At 37.2% G+C, this 17,500-nt stretch overlaps 1 protein-coding gene across 1 annotated transcript in view; it reads left to right on the top strand.

Moving 5' to 3' along the window:
- Nucleotides 1-17,500, top strand: part of LOC133641693 (pleckstrin homology domain-containing family A member 5-like) — a 283,765-nt gene that overhangs the window by 199,947 nt on the left and 66,318 nt on the right. Inside the window, 2 exon segments of the mRNA XM_062035630.1 lie at nt 2,898-2,998; nt 5,707-5,822. Of these exon segments, the coding sequence (XP_061891614.1) occupies nt 2,898-2,998; nt 5,707-5,822 (217 nt within the window).

Consider the following 17,500-nt stretch of genomic DNA (forward strand, 5'->3'; position numbering starts at 1 on the left):
ACTGACCAACAAAAGCCACAGGCAGAAACTGCGGCTCCAAAGGATTTACTCAGATGAGCATGTTGAGAAATTGTATCCATCAGCAGAGATCGGATAGAGTGGTCATGAGCTCTCCTCCCTATCAAAACCAAAACAACTGCTCTCTGTTGTGATTATCCGACAACTGCACTACACTCTGGCTCTCTCGGTCTTAACTTAGAGCCAGTAAATGTCTGAGTTGCTACGTGGTTTTTGGAAAATACAGGTTTAGAAGTAGTTGGAGAAGGTCTGATGTTGTCAAATAAACCCATTCCGCAGAAGGTTGTCATCACTCTTAACATTTCTGCGAGGTCGCCTTTAACCACCATAAATGCCAAGCCGAGTTCAGGTTCCACTCTTTTACAGAATATTTGTTCTTTCATGGTGAAACTTGCTGCTTCCTGTCCCCAAAAAACATATTCTTTCTGGGCCAGGCAGCACACTTAAGAAGACGTTCACATCATTGGATGCGCTGAATATGTGTTTTGTTGTCTTGCACACTGTGTGGTGTGTGCAGCAGATTGCAGGCATCAAGATGGGAGGTTGAGTTCTTTTCTTAAAACGCTGAGCTCAATGTGCAATCCCCCATGTGGCGAGTGCTTTATTGTTAATGTGGAGCCGCGTCTGCAAACTTAATGAGGATTAGAGCGGCATAGGACTCGGAATCAATGCTCATCTTTTCCATTAACTGCACTGTGTAACTGCATGCACTTTTGTTTTGTTTTTTACTAAGTTTGTATTTCTTTACAAAGTTTTGTTAACACTCACAGAGGACCTAAGATGAATTTGGTATTTTCTGACTTATAATTGCTGTGGGATACTTGTGTTCATGCCAAAGCGTCAAATCATAAGGTTCATGCAGTATTGTATGTAGGGCTGCAACTAACAATTAATTTGATTATCGATTAATCTGTCGATTATTACTTCGATTAATCGATTAATAATCGGATAAAAGAGACAAACTACATTTCTATCCTATCCAGTATTTTATTGAAAAAAAACAGCATACTGGTACCATACTTATTTTGATTATTGTTTCTCAGCTGTTTGTACATGTTGCAGTTTATAAATAAAGGTTTATTAAAAAGAAAAAGAAAAAATAATAATAAAAAAAAAAAAAAAAAAAAAACTCTGCGCATGCGCATAGCATAGATCCAACGAATCGATGACTAAATTAATCGGCAACTATTTTAATAATCGATTTTAATCGATTTTAATCGATTTAATCGATTAGTTGTTGCAGCCCTAATTGTATGATGGGCTTATGCAGTCTGGCTACGTTGTGACATCACAGCGAGTTGGATGTACTTATTTTTTGACAAAGTCAAACAGCCCTTCCCCCTCTGTGTCACACTCCGAAAACCCCCGAAAAGGTTTGATAAAGTATTATATTCATCTAATCTTGGCATGTGCATAATAAAACCGGTGTGCTACATGCAATGACATAAATGCTGCAAAATTAAGCAGCTGTTTTTTGCCGCTCTAAATCGATTGGCAAGTGTGCAGGTGTACCTGATGTTCTGACCAGGGGAATCTATACGTTTTGTAAAAAAATGTTCGACCGTGTCGTGGTGACGACTTCCAGACATATGTTTAAACAGTGTACCGTATTTTTCGGACTATAAGACGCACTTAAAATCCGATTGGCAAGTGTGCAGGTGTACCTAATGTTCTGACCAGGGGAATCTATACGTTTTGGAAGTTTATTTTCGACCGTGTCGTGGTGACGACTTCAAGACATATGTTTAAATCAGTGTACCGTATATTTCGGACTATAAGACGCACTTAAAATCCGATTGGCAAGTGTGCAGGTGTACCTAATGTTCTGACCAGGGGAATCTATACGTTTTGTAAAAAAAATTTTGACCGTGTCGTGGTGACGACTTCAAGACATATGTTTAAATCAGTGTACCGTATTTTTCGGACTATAAGACGCACTTAAAATATCCTCTTGAAAATGAGAGTTGAGAACGCGAAATGGACATTCACAGTGACTTTTATCTCCACAACAATACATCGGCGAAACGCTTTAGCTACGAGCTAACGTGATAGCATCGTGCTTTAACTGCATATAGAAACAAAAAAAATAAACCCCTGACTGGAAGGATACATAGAAAATCAACAATACTATTAAACCGTGGACATGTAAATACACGGTTAATGCTTTCCAGGCTGGCGAAGGTTAACAATGCTGTGCTAACGACGCCATTGAAGCTAACTTAGCAACCGGACCGCACAGAGCTATGCTAAAAACATTAGCTCTCCACCTACGCCAGCCAGCCCTCATCTGCTCATCAACACCCGTGCTCACCTGCGTTCCAGCGATCGGCGGAAGGATGAAGGACTTCACCCGATGCGTTTGGCGGCCCGGAGACGTAGGAAGTCAAGGTGAGGTCGCCGGCTAGCGCGTCTGCTCTCCAACAAAGTCCTCCTGGTTGTGTTGCTGTAGTCCGCTGCTAATACACCGATCCCACCTACAACTGTCTTCTTTGCAGCCTTCATTGTTCATTAAACAAATTGCAAAAGATGTCCAGAATACTGTGGAATTATGAAATGAAAACAGAGCTTTTTGTATAGGATTCTACGGGGTACCATAACTTCCGTTAAACTGACTTCGTCACGCGCATACGTCATCATACCGCGACGTTTCAGCCGGATATTTCCCGGGAAATTTAAAATGTCACTTTATAAGTTAACCCGGCCGTATTGGCATGTGTTGCAATGTTAAGATTTCATCATTGATAACTATCAGACTGCCTGGTCGCTAGTAGTGGCTTTCAGTAGGCCTTTAAATGTACATTAAAATCACCATTGCACCCCTTTTAAACACACATACAACTCTTCTGCTGTAATGTTTAGACACAAGTCTTGTTTTGCAGATGAAAAAGAGGAGGGGATCCTTGGCAGCATCCTCCTACCAAGCTTTCATATTTCCATGCTGTCTGTGGATGATCACATCAACAGGAAGTATGCCTTCAAGGTCAGTGCTCTCACTGTCAAACATTTCAGGGATGAGTGCTGAGGAGAACTACCATTTGTACAGCCAAGCAAATGGACGCAGACCCTTAATGCGGTCACGGATATTCAGAACGTAGTAATCAAAGTCATGTGATGATCGGGAAAGCCCTGAGTTACATGGCAGCAGTCATATTTCAAGAGCTCACAGTTTGGATTCTGGGTTCTTCATAAACTTGAGAGTCAACGAGTTCTCCTGCCAAGCACAACCAAACACAGACACCAAGGAGTCTGTCGAAGGGCTCCAACCACACTTCTTTTTTAACCTTGCCACATGCTTTAAGAGGCAGTTGGGGTAACAAGGGGAATACAAGAGCAGGGCAGGGCAGGACTTCTTCAATGCATATTATTCCTTCTAAATTCTCTGCATCATATTGTTAGACACTGTGGTAGTGGCGGTTTATTCTGGAAGCGGAAAATAGGGATATTAAGGTTGTTCACTAACTGTTCTCTTTCTCTCTTGCTCTGCTGGCTGCGAGGCATTAGACCAGCCGCGCTGCAACGTCATTCACAGCATGGTAAGTGTAGGTTGATTTACAGCTGTAGTACCGGATTTTTCGGACTATAAGGCGCACTTAAAATCCTTTAATTTTCTCAAAAATCGACAGTGCGCCTTATAACCCGGTGCGCCTAATGTACGGAATAATTCTGGTTGTGGATACCGACCTCGAAGCTATTTTAATTGCTACAGGGGTCACCAACCTTTTTGAAACCAAGAGCTACTTCTTGGGTACTGATTAATGCGAAGGGCTTCCAGTTTGATACACACTTAAATAAATTGCCAGAAATAGCCAATTTGCTCAATTTACCTTTAACTCTATGTTATTATTAATAATTAATGATATTTATCTTTGTGGAAACACTGATCCTCTTAATGATTTCTCACAATAAATATATATAGAAACAGATAAATATCAATATGCAACACTTTATTTTTATATTTTCTCTAAGTGCACATTTTTCAAATTGAACATTTTCAAATGATGACTTCTAAGACAGTCTTGTGAAATCACAATATCCCATTTTAACTAGCTAGCCACTAAATTTTTTTAACAAATCATGAATTACTTTGCACCATGTTTGTACAAATAATAACTCATGTAAAATACAAAAGTCAACTCTCAAATTTTTAAATAAATCATGTCACACTTTGAACTGGACACCAAATCTGACAGCCCTTTGAGACACTTGTGATTTAGGGCTATATAAATAAACATTGATTGATTGATTGATTATCTGTTTCTTTGTCAGTGAAGACCAAGTCTTTAAAATATTTTCTTGGATTTTCAAATTGTATTTGAGTTTTGTCTCTCTTAGAATTAAAAATGTCGAGCAAAGCGAGACCAATTTGCTAGTAAATAAATACAATTAAAAAAAATAGAGGCAGCTCACTGGTAAGTGCTGCTATTTGAGCTATTTTTAGAACAGGCCAGCGGGCTACTCATCTGGTCCTTACGGGCACCGCGTTGGTGACCCCTGGTGTAATGACAAGTGTGACACATAAGAGATACGTGTAGACTGCAAGATGACGCCAGTAAACAACACCACAACTTTAAATGTTCCATTGAGAATAAGAACATTACACACGGCGCTCAAAAATCTGTCAAAGTGATTTAGTACGACTTTGGTAAGCTATGAAGCCGCACCGTTTGATGGATTGTCAACATACGACTATTATTATGGTGTGTGTATAAGGACCGCAAAATGGCACACATTAGCAGACATATTAACTCCCGTTTTGTTTTGCAATATTATGCAAAAGCAACTTTTCTTACCTTCTCGTACCTGCTGATGTGTATTTGGGGTCTGCATAAGTCCTGAAAATTTGCGCGCAGCCGCCATTGTAGTCTGTGCCGACTTCGGAGTCAACAAGCGTCTTCTTTTTCTCCTATCTTCTTGTTATGGGACATTCATCCTCCACTGTTGCCATTTCTAATATGAAGTAGCGTAAAGTTCTAACTTGTATCCCGCTATGGAAGCGCTAAAACTACCAGTGTAGTGGGTTTACATCATTCACCCACGGAACTTTAGTAATTAGATAGTTCAGGCCGGACGATTTTACTAGTGAGCCACGGATGAGGAGATGCTGCTCGGTTATTGATTGACGTAAAGTCTGAACGTCATTAAAACAGTTAGCGCCATCTTTTGACACTTCTTCCACTCCCGTCCTTGCACGCTACACCGCTACAACAAAGATGACGGGGAGAAGACGCTGTCGAAGGTGAGCCACGTAAATAAGACCGCCCACAAAACGGCGCATCTTAAAGCGACTGTCAGAAAGCTACCTGAAGATGATGTGTAAAACATCATCTATGCAACATTTTGAGCAAAGAACCACCATTACATGTTATGTAGACCACAAGGAAGTCTTTTACATTTAGAAAAAAAAATCATAATATGACCCCTTTAATGCGCCTTATAATCCGGTGCACCTTTTGTATAAAAATAGACATGACTAGACCCGCTCATCGGCATTGCGCCTTATAATCCGGCGCGCCCTATGGTCCGGAAAATACGGTAAATTCTCACCACCATTTCTCTTCATATTTGCGTAACGCGAAGACTGATATAGCCTGTTTAAGCCATTGTTATTTGAATTATCTGTTATTTAAAATCCCCGTGGGCATGACACGTCTTCTCTCTCTTTCAGACACTTGTTCATTGTCATGACAGGCGACACATCCCAACATGCGAACATACTACTTTTGCACTGACACAGCCAAAGAGATGGAGTCCTGGATGAAAGTGATGACGGATGCCGCTCTCGTCCACTCAGAGCCCGTCAAAAGGTTTGAAGACGTACTAATGTACTCTAGTCATTAAGAGCCATTCCGCTGTATCTGTTCCATTTGTGCGCAGAGGAAATGGAATGTACAAAATGTACTTTCCATGAAGCAAAGTATCCTGCACATTGATCTGACTTCATACACACTACCGTTCAAAAGTTTGGGGTCACCCAAACAATTTAGTGGAATAGCCTTCATTTCTAAGAACAAGAATAGACTGTCGGGTTTCAGATGAAAGTTCTCTTTTTCTGGCCATTTTGAGCGTTTAATTGACCCCACAAATGTGATGCTCCAGAAACTCAATCTGCTCAAAGGAAGGTCAGTTTTGTAGCTTCTGTAACGAGCTAAAGTGTTTTCAGATGTGTGAACATGATTGCACAAGGGTTTTCTAATCATCAATTAGCCTTCTGAGCCAATGAGCAAACACATTGTACCATTAGAACACTGGAGTGATAGTTGCTGGAAATGGGCCTCTATACACCTATGTAGATATTGCACCAAAAAGCAGACATTTGCAGCTAGAATAGTCATTTACCACATTAGCAATGTATAGAGTGTATTTCTTTCAAGTTAAGACTAGTTTCAAGTTATCTTCATTGAAAAGTACAGTGCTTTTCCTTCAAAAATAAGGACATTTCAATGTGACCCCAAACTTTTGAACGGTAGTGTATAAAATACATTTTAAAATATTTTTTAAACTCCCTTCAACACTGGAAAAATACATTTTGCCTTGTCCTGCTGCCTGACAGTATGAGACTTTAATGTGAAATAGGATTATTTAAAGGGGGCCTATCATTCAAAACCACATTTTGTTACCAATTGGTATCTGTTCTTGTGTATTTGGGATCTTCCTAAAATCAAACCATGGAGGCATGGTGGAGATATTTCTAAAGCAATCTTCCCTTCCCTCATACTTTCCCCAAACGAGCCAATGGGAATTTTCCCCAATTGTGGCCTTTTCCCCCAAGACGTACGTTTACACTGCAGTCCAAAGTGGCCCAAATTAGATTTTTTTCGAAATCTGACTGTTTCCATTTGCAAGTAAAATGTGATCTTTATCAGACTGCAGTATAAATGTGCACAGCCCCCAATGTGGCCTCGACGTAACTGAAAACAGAGGAAGTTGACCGTATTTGCTACCACTACTAATATACAATCAAATGAAAGTGGCCACATCTTAAAAACCTACATTTTTTTATGTGAAAATAAATTCAAGTGATATAATGTATGATGGAGGAAAAAGGATGTTATCGAATCGGGACACAAAATCGTCTCGAATCTGAGGCAAAAAAATCAGATCTGGATCAAAGGCCAGAAATGTTGATCAGGACTTCACTATTAAACTAGTTTGACATCTTACATATTATACTTTATCACAAACTGACTATAATGCAGTTAATAATAATAATAATAATAATAATGGATTAGATTTATATGGCGCCTTTCTATCGACTAGAGACTCGAAGCGCTCACAGAGAAGTGAGAACCCATTATTCATTCACTGCACATTCACACTAGGTCTGTGGTTCTTAACCTGGGTTCGATGGAACCCTAGGGGTTCGGTGAGTCGGCCTCAGGGGTTCGGCGGAGGTCAAGACACACCCGACTCATCGTGTAAATACAAACTTTTCCCTATCGGCGTATTACGGATACGGCAACAGCTGACTGGTTTGCAGGTGTGTAATTTGTTGTGAGTTTATGCACTGTGTTGGTTTTGTTCTTTGAACAAGGTGATGGTCATGCACAGTTCATTTTATGCACCAGTAAAAAAACATGGTAACACTTTAGTATGGGGAACATATTCACCATTAATTAGTTGCTTATTAACATGCAAATTAGTAACATATTGGCTCTTAACTAGTCATTATTAAGTACTTATTAATGCCTTTTTTCTGCATGGCCTTATTATAACCCTAACCCTCTAACCCTGACCCTAACCCTAACCAAATAACTCTAAATTAAGTCTTTATTACTTAGAATGTGTTCCCCTAGTGTCCAAATAACTCTAAATTAAGTCTTTGTTACTTAGAATATGTTCCCCTAGTGTCCAAATAACTCTAAATTAAGTCTTTGTTACTTAGAATATGTTCCCCTAGTGTCCAAATAACTCTAAATTAAGTCTTTGTTACTTAGAATATGTTCTCCTAGTGTCCAAATAACTCTAAATTAAGTCTTTGTTACTTAGAATATGTTCCCCTAGTGTCCAAATAACTCTAAATTAAGTATTTGTTACTTAGAATATGTTCCCCTAGTGTCCAAATAACTCTAAATTAAGTCTTTGTTACTTATATGTTCCTCTAGTGTCCAAATAACTCTAATTTAAGTCTTTGTTACTTAGAATATGTTCCCTTAGTGTCCAAATAACTCTAAATTAAGTCTTTGTTACTTAGAATATGTTCCCCTAGTGTCCAAATAACTCTAAATTAAGTCTTTGTTACTTAGAATGTGTTCCCCTAGTGTCCAAATAACTCTAAATTAAGTCTTTGTTACTTAGAATATGTTCCCCTAGTGTCCAAATAACTCTAAATTAAGTCTTTGTTACTTACAATATGTTCTCCTAGTGTCCAAATAACTCTAAATGAAGTCTTTGTTACTTAGAATATGTTCCCCTAGTGTCCAAATAACTCTAAATTAAGTCTTTGTTACTTAGAATATGTTCCCCTAGTGTCCAAATAACTCTAAATTAAGTCTTTGTTACTTAGAATATGTTCCCCTAGTGTCCAAATAACTCTAAATTAAGTCTTTGTTACTTAGAATATTTTCCCCTAGTGTCCAAATAACTCTAAATTAAGTCTTTGTTACTTAGAATATGTTCCCCTAGTGTCCAAATAACTCTAAATTAAGTCTTTGTTACTTAGAATATGTTCCCCTAGTGTCCAAATAACTCTAAATTAAGTCTTTATTACTTAGAATATGTTCCCCTAGTGTCCAAATAACTCTAAATTAAGTCTTTGTTACTTACAATATGTTCCCCTAGTGTCCAAACAACTCTAAATTAAGTCTTTGTTACTTACAATATGTTCCCCTAGTGTCCAAATAACTCTAAATTAAGTCTTTGTTACTTAGAATATGTTCCCCTAGTGTCCAAATAACTCTAAATTAAGTCTTTGTTACTTAGAATATGTTCCCCTAGTGTCCAAATAACTCTAAATTAAGTCTTTGTTACTTAGAATATGTTCCCCTAGTGTCCAAATAACTCTAAATTAAGTCTTTGTTACTTAGAATATGTTCCCCTAGTGTCCAAATAACTCTAAATTAAGTATTTGTTACTTAGAATATGTTCCCCTAGTGTCCAAATAACTCTAAATTAAGTCTTTGTTACTTAGAATGTGTTCCCCTAGTGTCCAAATAACTCTAAATAAAGTCTTTGTTACTTAGAATGTGTTCCCCTAGTGTCCAAATAACTCTAAATTAAGTCTTTGTTACTTAGAATATGTTCCCCTAGTGTCCAAATAACTCTAAATTAAGTCTTTGTTACTTAGAATATGTTCCCCTAGTGTCCAAATAACTCTAAATTAAGTCTTTGTTACTTAGAATATGTTCCCCTAGTGTCCAAATAACTCTAAATGAAGTCTTTGTTACTTAGAATATGTTCCCCTAGTGTCCAAATAACTCTAAATTAAGTCTTTGTTACTTAGAATATGTTCCCCTAGTGTCCAAATAACTCTAAATTAAGTCTTTGTTACTTACAATATGTTCCCCTAGTGTCCAAATAACTCTAAATTAAGTCTTTGTTACTTAGAATATGTTCCCCTTGTGTCCAAATAACTCTAAATTAAGTCTTTGTTACTTAGAATATGTTCCCCGAGTGTCCAAATAACTCTAAATTAAGTCTTTGTTACTTAGAATATGTTCTCCTAGTGTCCAAATAACTCTAAATTAAGTCTTTGTTACTTAGAATATGTTCCCCTAGTGTCCAAATAACTCTAAATTAAGTCTTTGTTACTTAGAATATGTTCTCCTAGTGTCCAAATAACTCTAAATTAAGTCTTTGTTACTTAGAATATGTTCCCCTAGTGTCCAAATAACTCTAAATTAAGTCTTTGTTACTTAGAATATGTTCTCCTAGTGTCCAAAAAACTCTAAATGAAGTCTTTGTTACTTAGAATGTGTTCCCCTAGTGTCCAAATAACTCTAAATTAAGTCTTTGTTACTTAGAATATGTTCTCCTAGTGTCCAAATAACTCTAAATTAAGTCTTTGTTACTTAGAATATGTTCCCCTAGTGTCCAAATAACTCTAAATTAAGTCTTTGTTACTTAGAATATGTTCCCCTAGTGTCCAAATAACTCTAAATGAAGTCTTTGTTACTTAGAATATGTTCCCCTAGTGTCCAAATAACTCTAAATTAAGTCTTTGTTACTTAGAATATGCTCCCCATACTAAAGTGTTACCAAAAACATATAACTTCGTCTTGAATTTGGAAAAAAAATGGTTTTATTTTCCACTAAAGAAGGGTTGGGTGAATGCGCATATGAAACTGGTGGGGTTCGGTACCTCCAACAAGGTTAAAAACCACTGCACTAGGTGGTGGTAAGCTACATTTGTAGCCACAGCTGCCCTGGGGTCGACTGACTTAAGCGTGGCTGCCAATGTGCGCCTACCACCACCTATCATTCATTCACCAGTGTGAGCAGCACTGGAAGCAAGGGTGAAGTGTCTTGCCCAAGGACACAACGGCAGTGACTTGGATGGCCATAGACGGGGATTGAACCTGGAACCCTGAAGTTGCTGGCATGGAAGGGAAGCAGCTGTATACTATACTATACTTTATGTTTACTTTACTTTGATAAATAATTGTGTTAAACTTTACTCTGAAGTGTCCACGGGGTTTCACTTAGTCCTGTCCACTCTAAAATACTTTTCTTAAAATATAATTTTGTGATGAATCAACATTTTATAAATTGATCAAACATTTTTTTTAGCATAAATGTAATTACCTTATATGCTAAAAATGGACTCCTCTTACCTTGTCCTTCATTTTTTCCCCCATATTTTGTTATGTTACAGCCCTATTCCAAAATGGAATAAAGTCATTTTTGTACTCAAAATGACAATGTGAAAAGGTGGTTTTAAAATTGTTTGCAAATTTGTATATATACACACTACCGTTCAAAAGTTTGGGGTCACATTGAAATGTCCTTATTTTTGAAGGAAAAGCACTGTACTTTTCAATGAAGATAACTTTAAACTAGTCTTGACTTAAAAGAAATACACTCTATACATTGCTAATGTGGTAAATGACTATTCTAGCTGCAAATGTCTGCTTTTTGGTGCAATATCTACATAGGTGTATAGAGGCCTATTTCCAGCAACTATCACTCCAGTGTTCTAATGGTACAATGTGTTTGCTCATTGGCTCAGAAGGCTAATTGATGATTAGAAAACCCTTGTGCAATCATGTTCACACATCTGAAAACACTTTAGCTCGTTACAGAAGCTACAAAACTGACCTTCCTTTGAGCAGATTGAGTTTCTGGAGCATCACATTTGTGGGGTCAATTAAACGCTCAAAATGGCCAGAAAAAGAGAACTTTCATCTGAAACTCGACGGTCTATTCTTCTTCTTAGAAATGAAGGCTATTCCACAAAATTGTTTGGGTGACCCCAAACTTTTGAACGGTAGTGTGTATATATAAAAAAAAAAATCACATGTACAGTACATAGGTATTTGCAGCCTTTGCTCAACACTTTGTTGATACACCTTTGGCAGCAATTACAGCCGCAAGTCTTTTTGAATACGACGCCACAAGCTTGGCACACCTATCCTTGGGCAGTTTTGTCGATTCCTCTTTGCAGCACCTCTCAAACTCCATCAGATTAGATGGGAAGTGTTGGTTTTTCGAACTGGCAGCCACGCTTCCGTCAGTCTACCCTAGGGCAGCTGTGGCTACGAAAGTAGCTTACCACCACCAGGTGTGAATGAATGATGGGTTCTCACTTCTCTGTGAAGCGCTTTGAGTGTCTAGAAAAGCGCTATATAAATCTAATCCATTATTATTATTATTAGAGATGTCCGATAATGGCTTTTTTGCCGATATTCCGATATTGTCCAACTCTTAAATACTGATTCCGATATCAACCGATACCGATATATACAGTCGTGGAATTAACACATTATTATGCCTAATTTTGTTGTGATGCCCCGCTGGATGCATTAAACAATGTAACAACGTTTTCCAAAATAAATCAACTCAAGTTATGGAAAAAAATGCCAACATGGCACTGCCATATTTATTATTGAAGTCACAAAGTGCATTCTTTTTTTTAACATGCCTCAAAACAGCAGCTTGGAATTTGGGACATGCTCTCCCTGAGAGAACATGAGGAGGTTGAGGTGTGTGTGGGGGGTATATTGTAGCGTCCCGGAAGAGTTAGTGCTGCAAGGGGTTCTGGGTATTTGTTCTGTTGTGTTTATGTTGTGTTACGGTGCGGCTGTTCTCCCGAAATGTGTTTGTCATTCTTGTTTGGTGTGGGTTCACAGTGTGGCGCATATTTATAACAGTGTTAAAGTTGTTTATACGGCCACCCTCAGTGTGACCTGTATGGCTGTTGACCAAGTATGCTTTGCATTCACTTGTGTGTGTGTGTGTGAAAAGCGGTAGATATTATGTGATTGGGCCGGCACGCAAAGGCAGTGCCTTCAAGGTTTATTGGCGCTCTGTACTTCTCCCTACGTCCGTGCACCACTCCGTACAGCAGCATTTTAAAAAGTCATACAGTTTACTTTTATGAAACCGATACCGGTAATTTCCGATATTACATCAGTGTTCCCATAAACTGCCAAGATACCTGTGGCGGTGGGGGTGTGGCTATGGGCGTGGTCACCATGACATCATCGAGTAATTTGCATAATTTACTACAATGATATGATTTTCTCTAAAAAGGCTCAAAAAATGTATACTTACTAATTAATAATAACAGTTTTGTTTTAAACGTCCATCCATCCATCTTACAATATAAATACAACACTTTATGTACATATATATACAGATTTGAACAATAAGTTATTCACTGAAATATATTTATTAATTGTGGTTCTTACAAAAAATATATCTTATAAAATATAAAAGCTAAAATGTCTCTTAAAGCTCTGCCCCTTTACTTAGTGCATACTAAATAATGTAACTTTAGCCTACTACTACAAGCATATTATTTACCAGCAACATAAAGTGAAACAGAGGCAGAGGTGTCCTGCCACAGTCAGTAACAAATAAACAGAAAACAGTAGTGGTCAAATACAAATAAGGCAACAAGAGAAGTATCCTACACTTCTCTTTTGTAAAGTAAATGTGAACAGCCTATATGGGCATCTACATCAACTATATGATTTGCTGGACAGGACAAAAAAACAAAATAAAAGATTTTTTTATTTTAATTTTTTAAATTTGTGGCGGACGTAATTCTTTCGTGGCGGGCCGCCACAAATAAATGAATGTGTGGTAAACACTGTACATTTTAAAGCATTTATCGGACGATAATATCAGCAGTCCGATATTATCGGACATCTCTAGTCTGAGTGTCTTTCAGGTGCATTTTGGCAAACTTATTACTAAGAAATGGCTTCTGTTCTACCTGCAAACAGAGGAGGTTCTGGTGGAAATAAACTTTCTTGCCTGGAAAACGGGGCGGATGTCCACCCAAAGTTGTCTGTGCACAACCTCTTTGATTCAGAATTTTTGCACTTGCAAGATTGTTTTTTGTTTACAACTTGTACTGGAATTACACTGCAAATACTTAAGACATCGAAATGGTTGAAAAGCAATATTGTTAGTTTACTGTTATTACTGTAATGGTAATTTAAGGCATTTAGACCACTGGTGTCAAATGAATACAGGCCACAACTGGCCAGTAGGAATAGGGGAAATGGACTATCACAATAACTGGCATTTAAAATGAAAACGATAAAAGTGAAGATAAAATAAAACACCCATTGAAACTCCATCTTTTTGACTATGAGTCTGCAGTGCATGCAGCCTTTAGAGCTCCCAAAACACTACACTAAGGCTATTAAACTACAACAATTAAGTTGAAGAGATCATAAAGAATTGATATTCAAAGACTCCGACACAAAAATACTTTCCTCAAAGCCTGATTTGCTCTCTTTTTCTCTCTCTGGAACTCGTTGGCTCCGGGAGGCTTGAATTGTCCACGTAGACAAGTCACAGGGCTCAAGCTATTTTGCTATTCATACAGACCTGATTTGTGGTTTGCTGCAGAGATGGTTGTCCTTCTGGAAGGTTCTCCTCTCTCCACAGAGGAATGCTGTAGCTGTGAAAACCGGGTTCTTGGTCACCTCCCTGACTAGACTAAGATTATGCAGCAATTTACGGAGACATCCTGGATAAAAACCAACGCTTGTCATCCAACCTGATGGAGCTTGAGAGGTGCTGCAAAGAGAGATGGGCAAAACTGCCCAAAGATAGGTGTGCCAAGCTTGTGGCATCATATTCAAAAAGACTGTAATTGCTGCCAAAGATGCATCAACAAAGTGTTGAGCAAAGGCTGCAAATACATACAGTACAGGCCAACAGTTTGGACACACCTTCTCATTCAATGTGTTTTCTTTATTTTCATGACTATTTACATTGTAGATTGTCACTGAAGGCATCAAAACTATGAATGAACACATGTGGAGTTATGTACTTAACAAAAAAAGGTGAAATAACTGAAAACATGTTTTATAAAATAGCCACCCTTTGCTCTGATTACTGCTTTGCACACTCTTGGCATTCTCTCGATGAGCTCCAAGCACACCTGTGAAGTGAAAACCATTTCAGGTGACTACCTCTTGAAGCCCATTGAGAGAATGCCAAGAGTGTACAAAAAAGTAACCAGAGCAAAGGGTGGCTATTTTGAAGAAACTAGAACATAAACCATGTTTTCAGTTATTTCACCTTTTTTTGTTAAGTACATAACTCCACATGTGTTCATTCATAGTTTTGATGTGACAATCTACAATGTAAATAGTCATGAAAATAAAGAAAACACATTGAATGAGAAGGTGTGTCCAAACGTTTGGCTTGTACTGTATGTACATGTGATTTTTTTAGATTTTTTTTTAAATTTGCAAAAAAATTTAAAACCACCTTTTCACATTGTCATTATGTGGTATTGTGTGTAGAATTTTGAGTATTGAGCAAAGGCTGTGAATACTTAAGGACATGCAACTATATATATATATATATGTATGTATGTATGTATATATATATATATAAATGTATATGTATGTATGTATGGAATTGTGTATATATGTACCGTATTTTTCGGAGTATAAGTCGCTCTGGAGTATAAGTCGCACTGGCCGAAAATGCATAATAAAGAAGGAAAAAAACATATATAAGTCGCACTGGAGTATAAGTCGCATTTTTTAGGGAAATGTATTTGATAAAAGCCAACACCAAGAATAGACATTTGACAGGCAATTTAAAATAAATCAAGAATAGTGAACAACAGGCTGAATAAGTGTACGTTATATGAGTCATAAATAACCAACTGGTATGTTAACGTAACATATTATGGTAAGAGTCATTCAAATAACTATAACATATAGAACATGCTATACGTTTACCAAACAATCTGTCACTCCTAATCGCTAAATCCCATGAAATCTTATACGTCTAGTCTCTTACGTGAATGAGCTAAATAATATTATTTGATATTTTACGCTAATGTGTTAATCATTTCACACATAAGTCGCTCCTGAGTATAAGTCGCACCCCCGGCCAAACTATGACAAAAACTGCGACTTATAGTCCGAAAAATACGGTATGTATGTATGTATATGTGTATATATATATATGTATATATATATATACACTACCGTTCAAAAGTTTGGGGTCACATGGAAATGTCCTTATTTTTGAAGGAAAAGCACTGTACTTTTCAATGAAGATAACTTTAAACTAGTCTTAACTTGAAAGAAATACACTCTATACATTGCTAATGTGGTAAATGACTATTCTAGCTGCAAATGTCTGCTTTTTGGTGCAATATCTACATAGGTGTATAGAGGCCCATTTCCAGCAACTATCACTCCAGTGTTCTAATGGTACAATGTGTTTGCTCATTGGCTCAGAAGGCTAATTGATGATTAGAAAACCCTTGTGCAATCATGTTCACACATCTGAAAACACTTTAGCTCGTTACAGAAGCTACAAAACTGACCTTCCTTTGAGCAGATTGAGTTTCTGGAGCATCACATTTGTGGGGTCAATGAAACGCTCAAAATGGCCAGAAAAAGAGAACTTTCATCTGAAACTCGACAGTCTATTCTTGTTCTTAGAAATGAAGGCTATTCCACAAAATTGTTTGGGTGACCCCAAACTTTTGAACGGTAGTATATATATATATATATATATATATATATATATATATATATATATATATATATATATATATATATATATATATATATATATATATATATATATATATATATATATATATATATATATATATGTCTTAATTAGATTATCCAAAAAATAGTGCTCGATACCGTGGTAGAGCGTAATATGTATGTGTGGGAAAAAATCACAAGACTATTTCATCTCTACAGGCCTGTTTCATGAGGGGTTTCCTCAATCCTCAGGAGATTTTAATGGAAGCATTTCATCAGCAAACACATTTGGACTCTCAAAGACAATAATGTTGAATACTCAATAACATGGCAAATTCTTGCATCCAGCACACCTTACAACAGTGGTAACAAAAGATGCAACCTATGCTTAAAAGAGAAACTGTTTATCATATACCGTCCAGAGTTGTCATCCCTCAACAAGCGCAGCGAAATTGTATCAGCATGCCGTCACAGAAGGAAACACCTCCTAGGTAACACATGAGTCAATCACCACGCCCCCACGCCTGCCTGTACCCACCCGCTCTGTGCCCTATATAAACCATGGTATGTGAATGCTTCCATTAAAATCTCCTGAGGATTGAGGAAACCCCTCATGAAACAGGCCTGTAGAGATGAAATAGTCTTGTGATTTTTTTCCCACACATACATATATATATATATATATATATATATATATATATATATATATATATATATATATATATATATATATATATATATATATATATATTAAACATATTTGCAACATTTTAACAAATAACTTTTCACATTGCCATTATGGGGTATTGTGTTTAGAATTTTAAGAGCCAAAATGAATTTATTCATAACATAACAACATGTGGAAAAAGTGAAGCGTTGTGAATACTTTCCGGATGCACTGTATCAGATTTAAAGTTGAAAAAAAAAAAAAGAATGTAAGATTATTTTATGAGTTTCAACAAGCAAGTGACACTGAATCAGTGGAGTGGCCCTCAAACATTATAAATAGCAATCAATTTATATGGTTCGTTGCTGCTTTTTTTCCTTTTTTTTTGTTAAGTTTTCTCTTAAGCATTTGGAGTGTAGAAGGTCTTCCTTAATCTCTACTATTCACATAGGTAATTACAGTTAAGGAGAAGCAAACCAAGAAATGTCATGTGCTTTGGGCATTTAAACACGCACAATGCGTGGTAGAGCTTTGCTAAATCATGAGTAGAAATGAGTCCTTCCAAGTTTGTGTTAAATGTTACTTAGCAGTCTGCCTCTGTAATGCCCTTCAGCACAGGCAGCGTGTAGGCGTAATGATGAAGGGCTTTGTCGCAAGCTGAGCATAGAGCCTACAT

Source organism: Entelurus aequoreus, linkage group LG24 (assembly GCF_033978785.1).
Source record: "Entelurus aequoreus isolate RoL-2023_Sb linkage group LG24, RoL_Eaeq_v1.1, whole genome shotgun sequence".
In the NCBI taxonomy this organism is placed as follows: Eukaryota; Metazoa; Chordata; class Actinopteri; order Syngnathiformes; family Syngnathidae; genus Entelurus; species Entelurus aequoreus.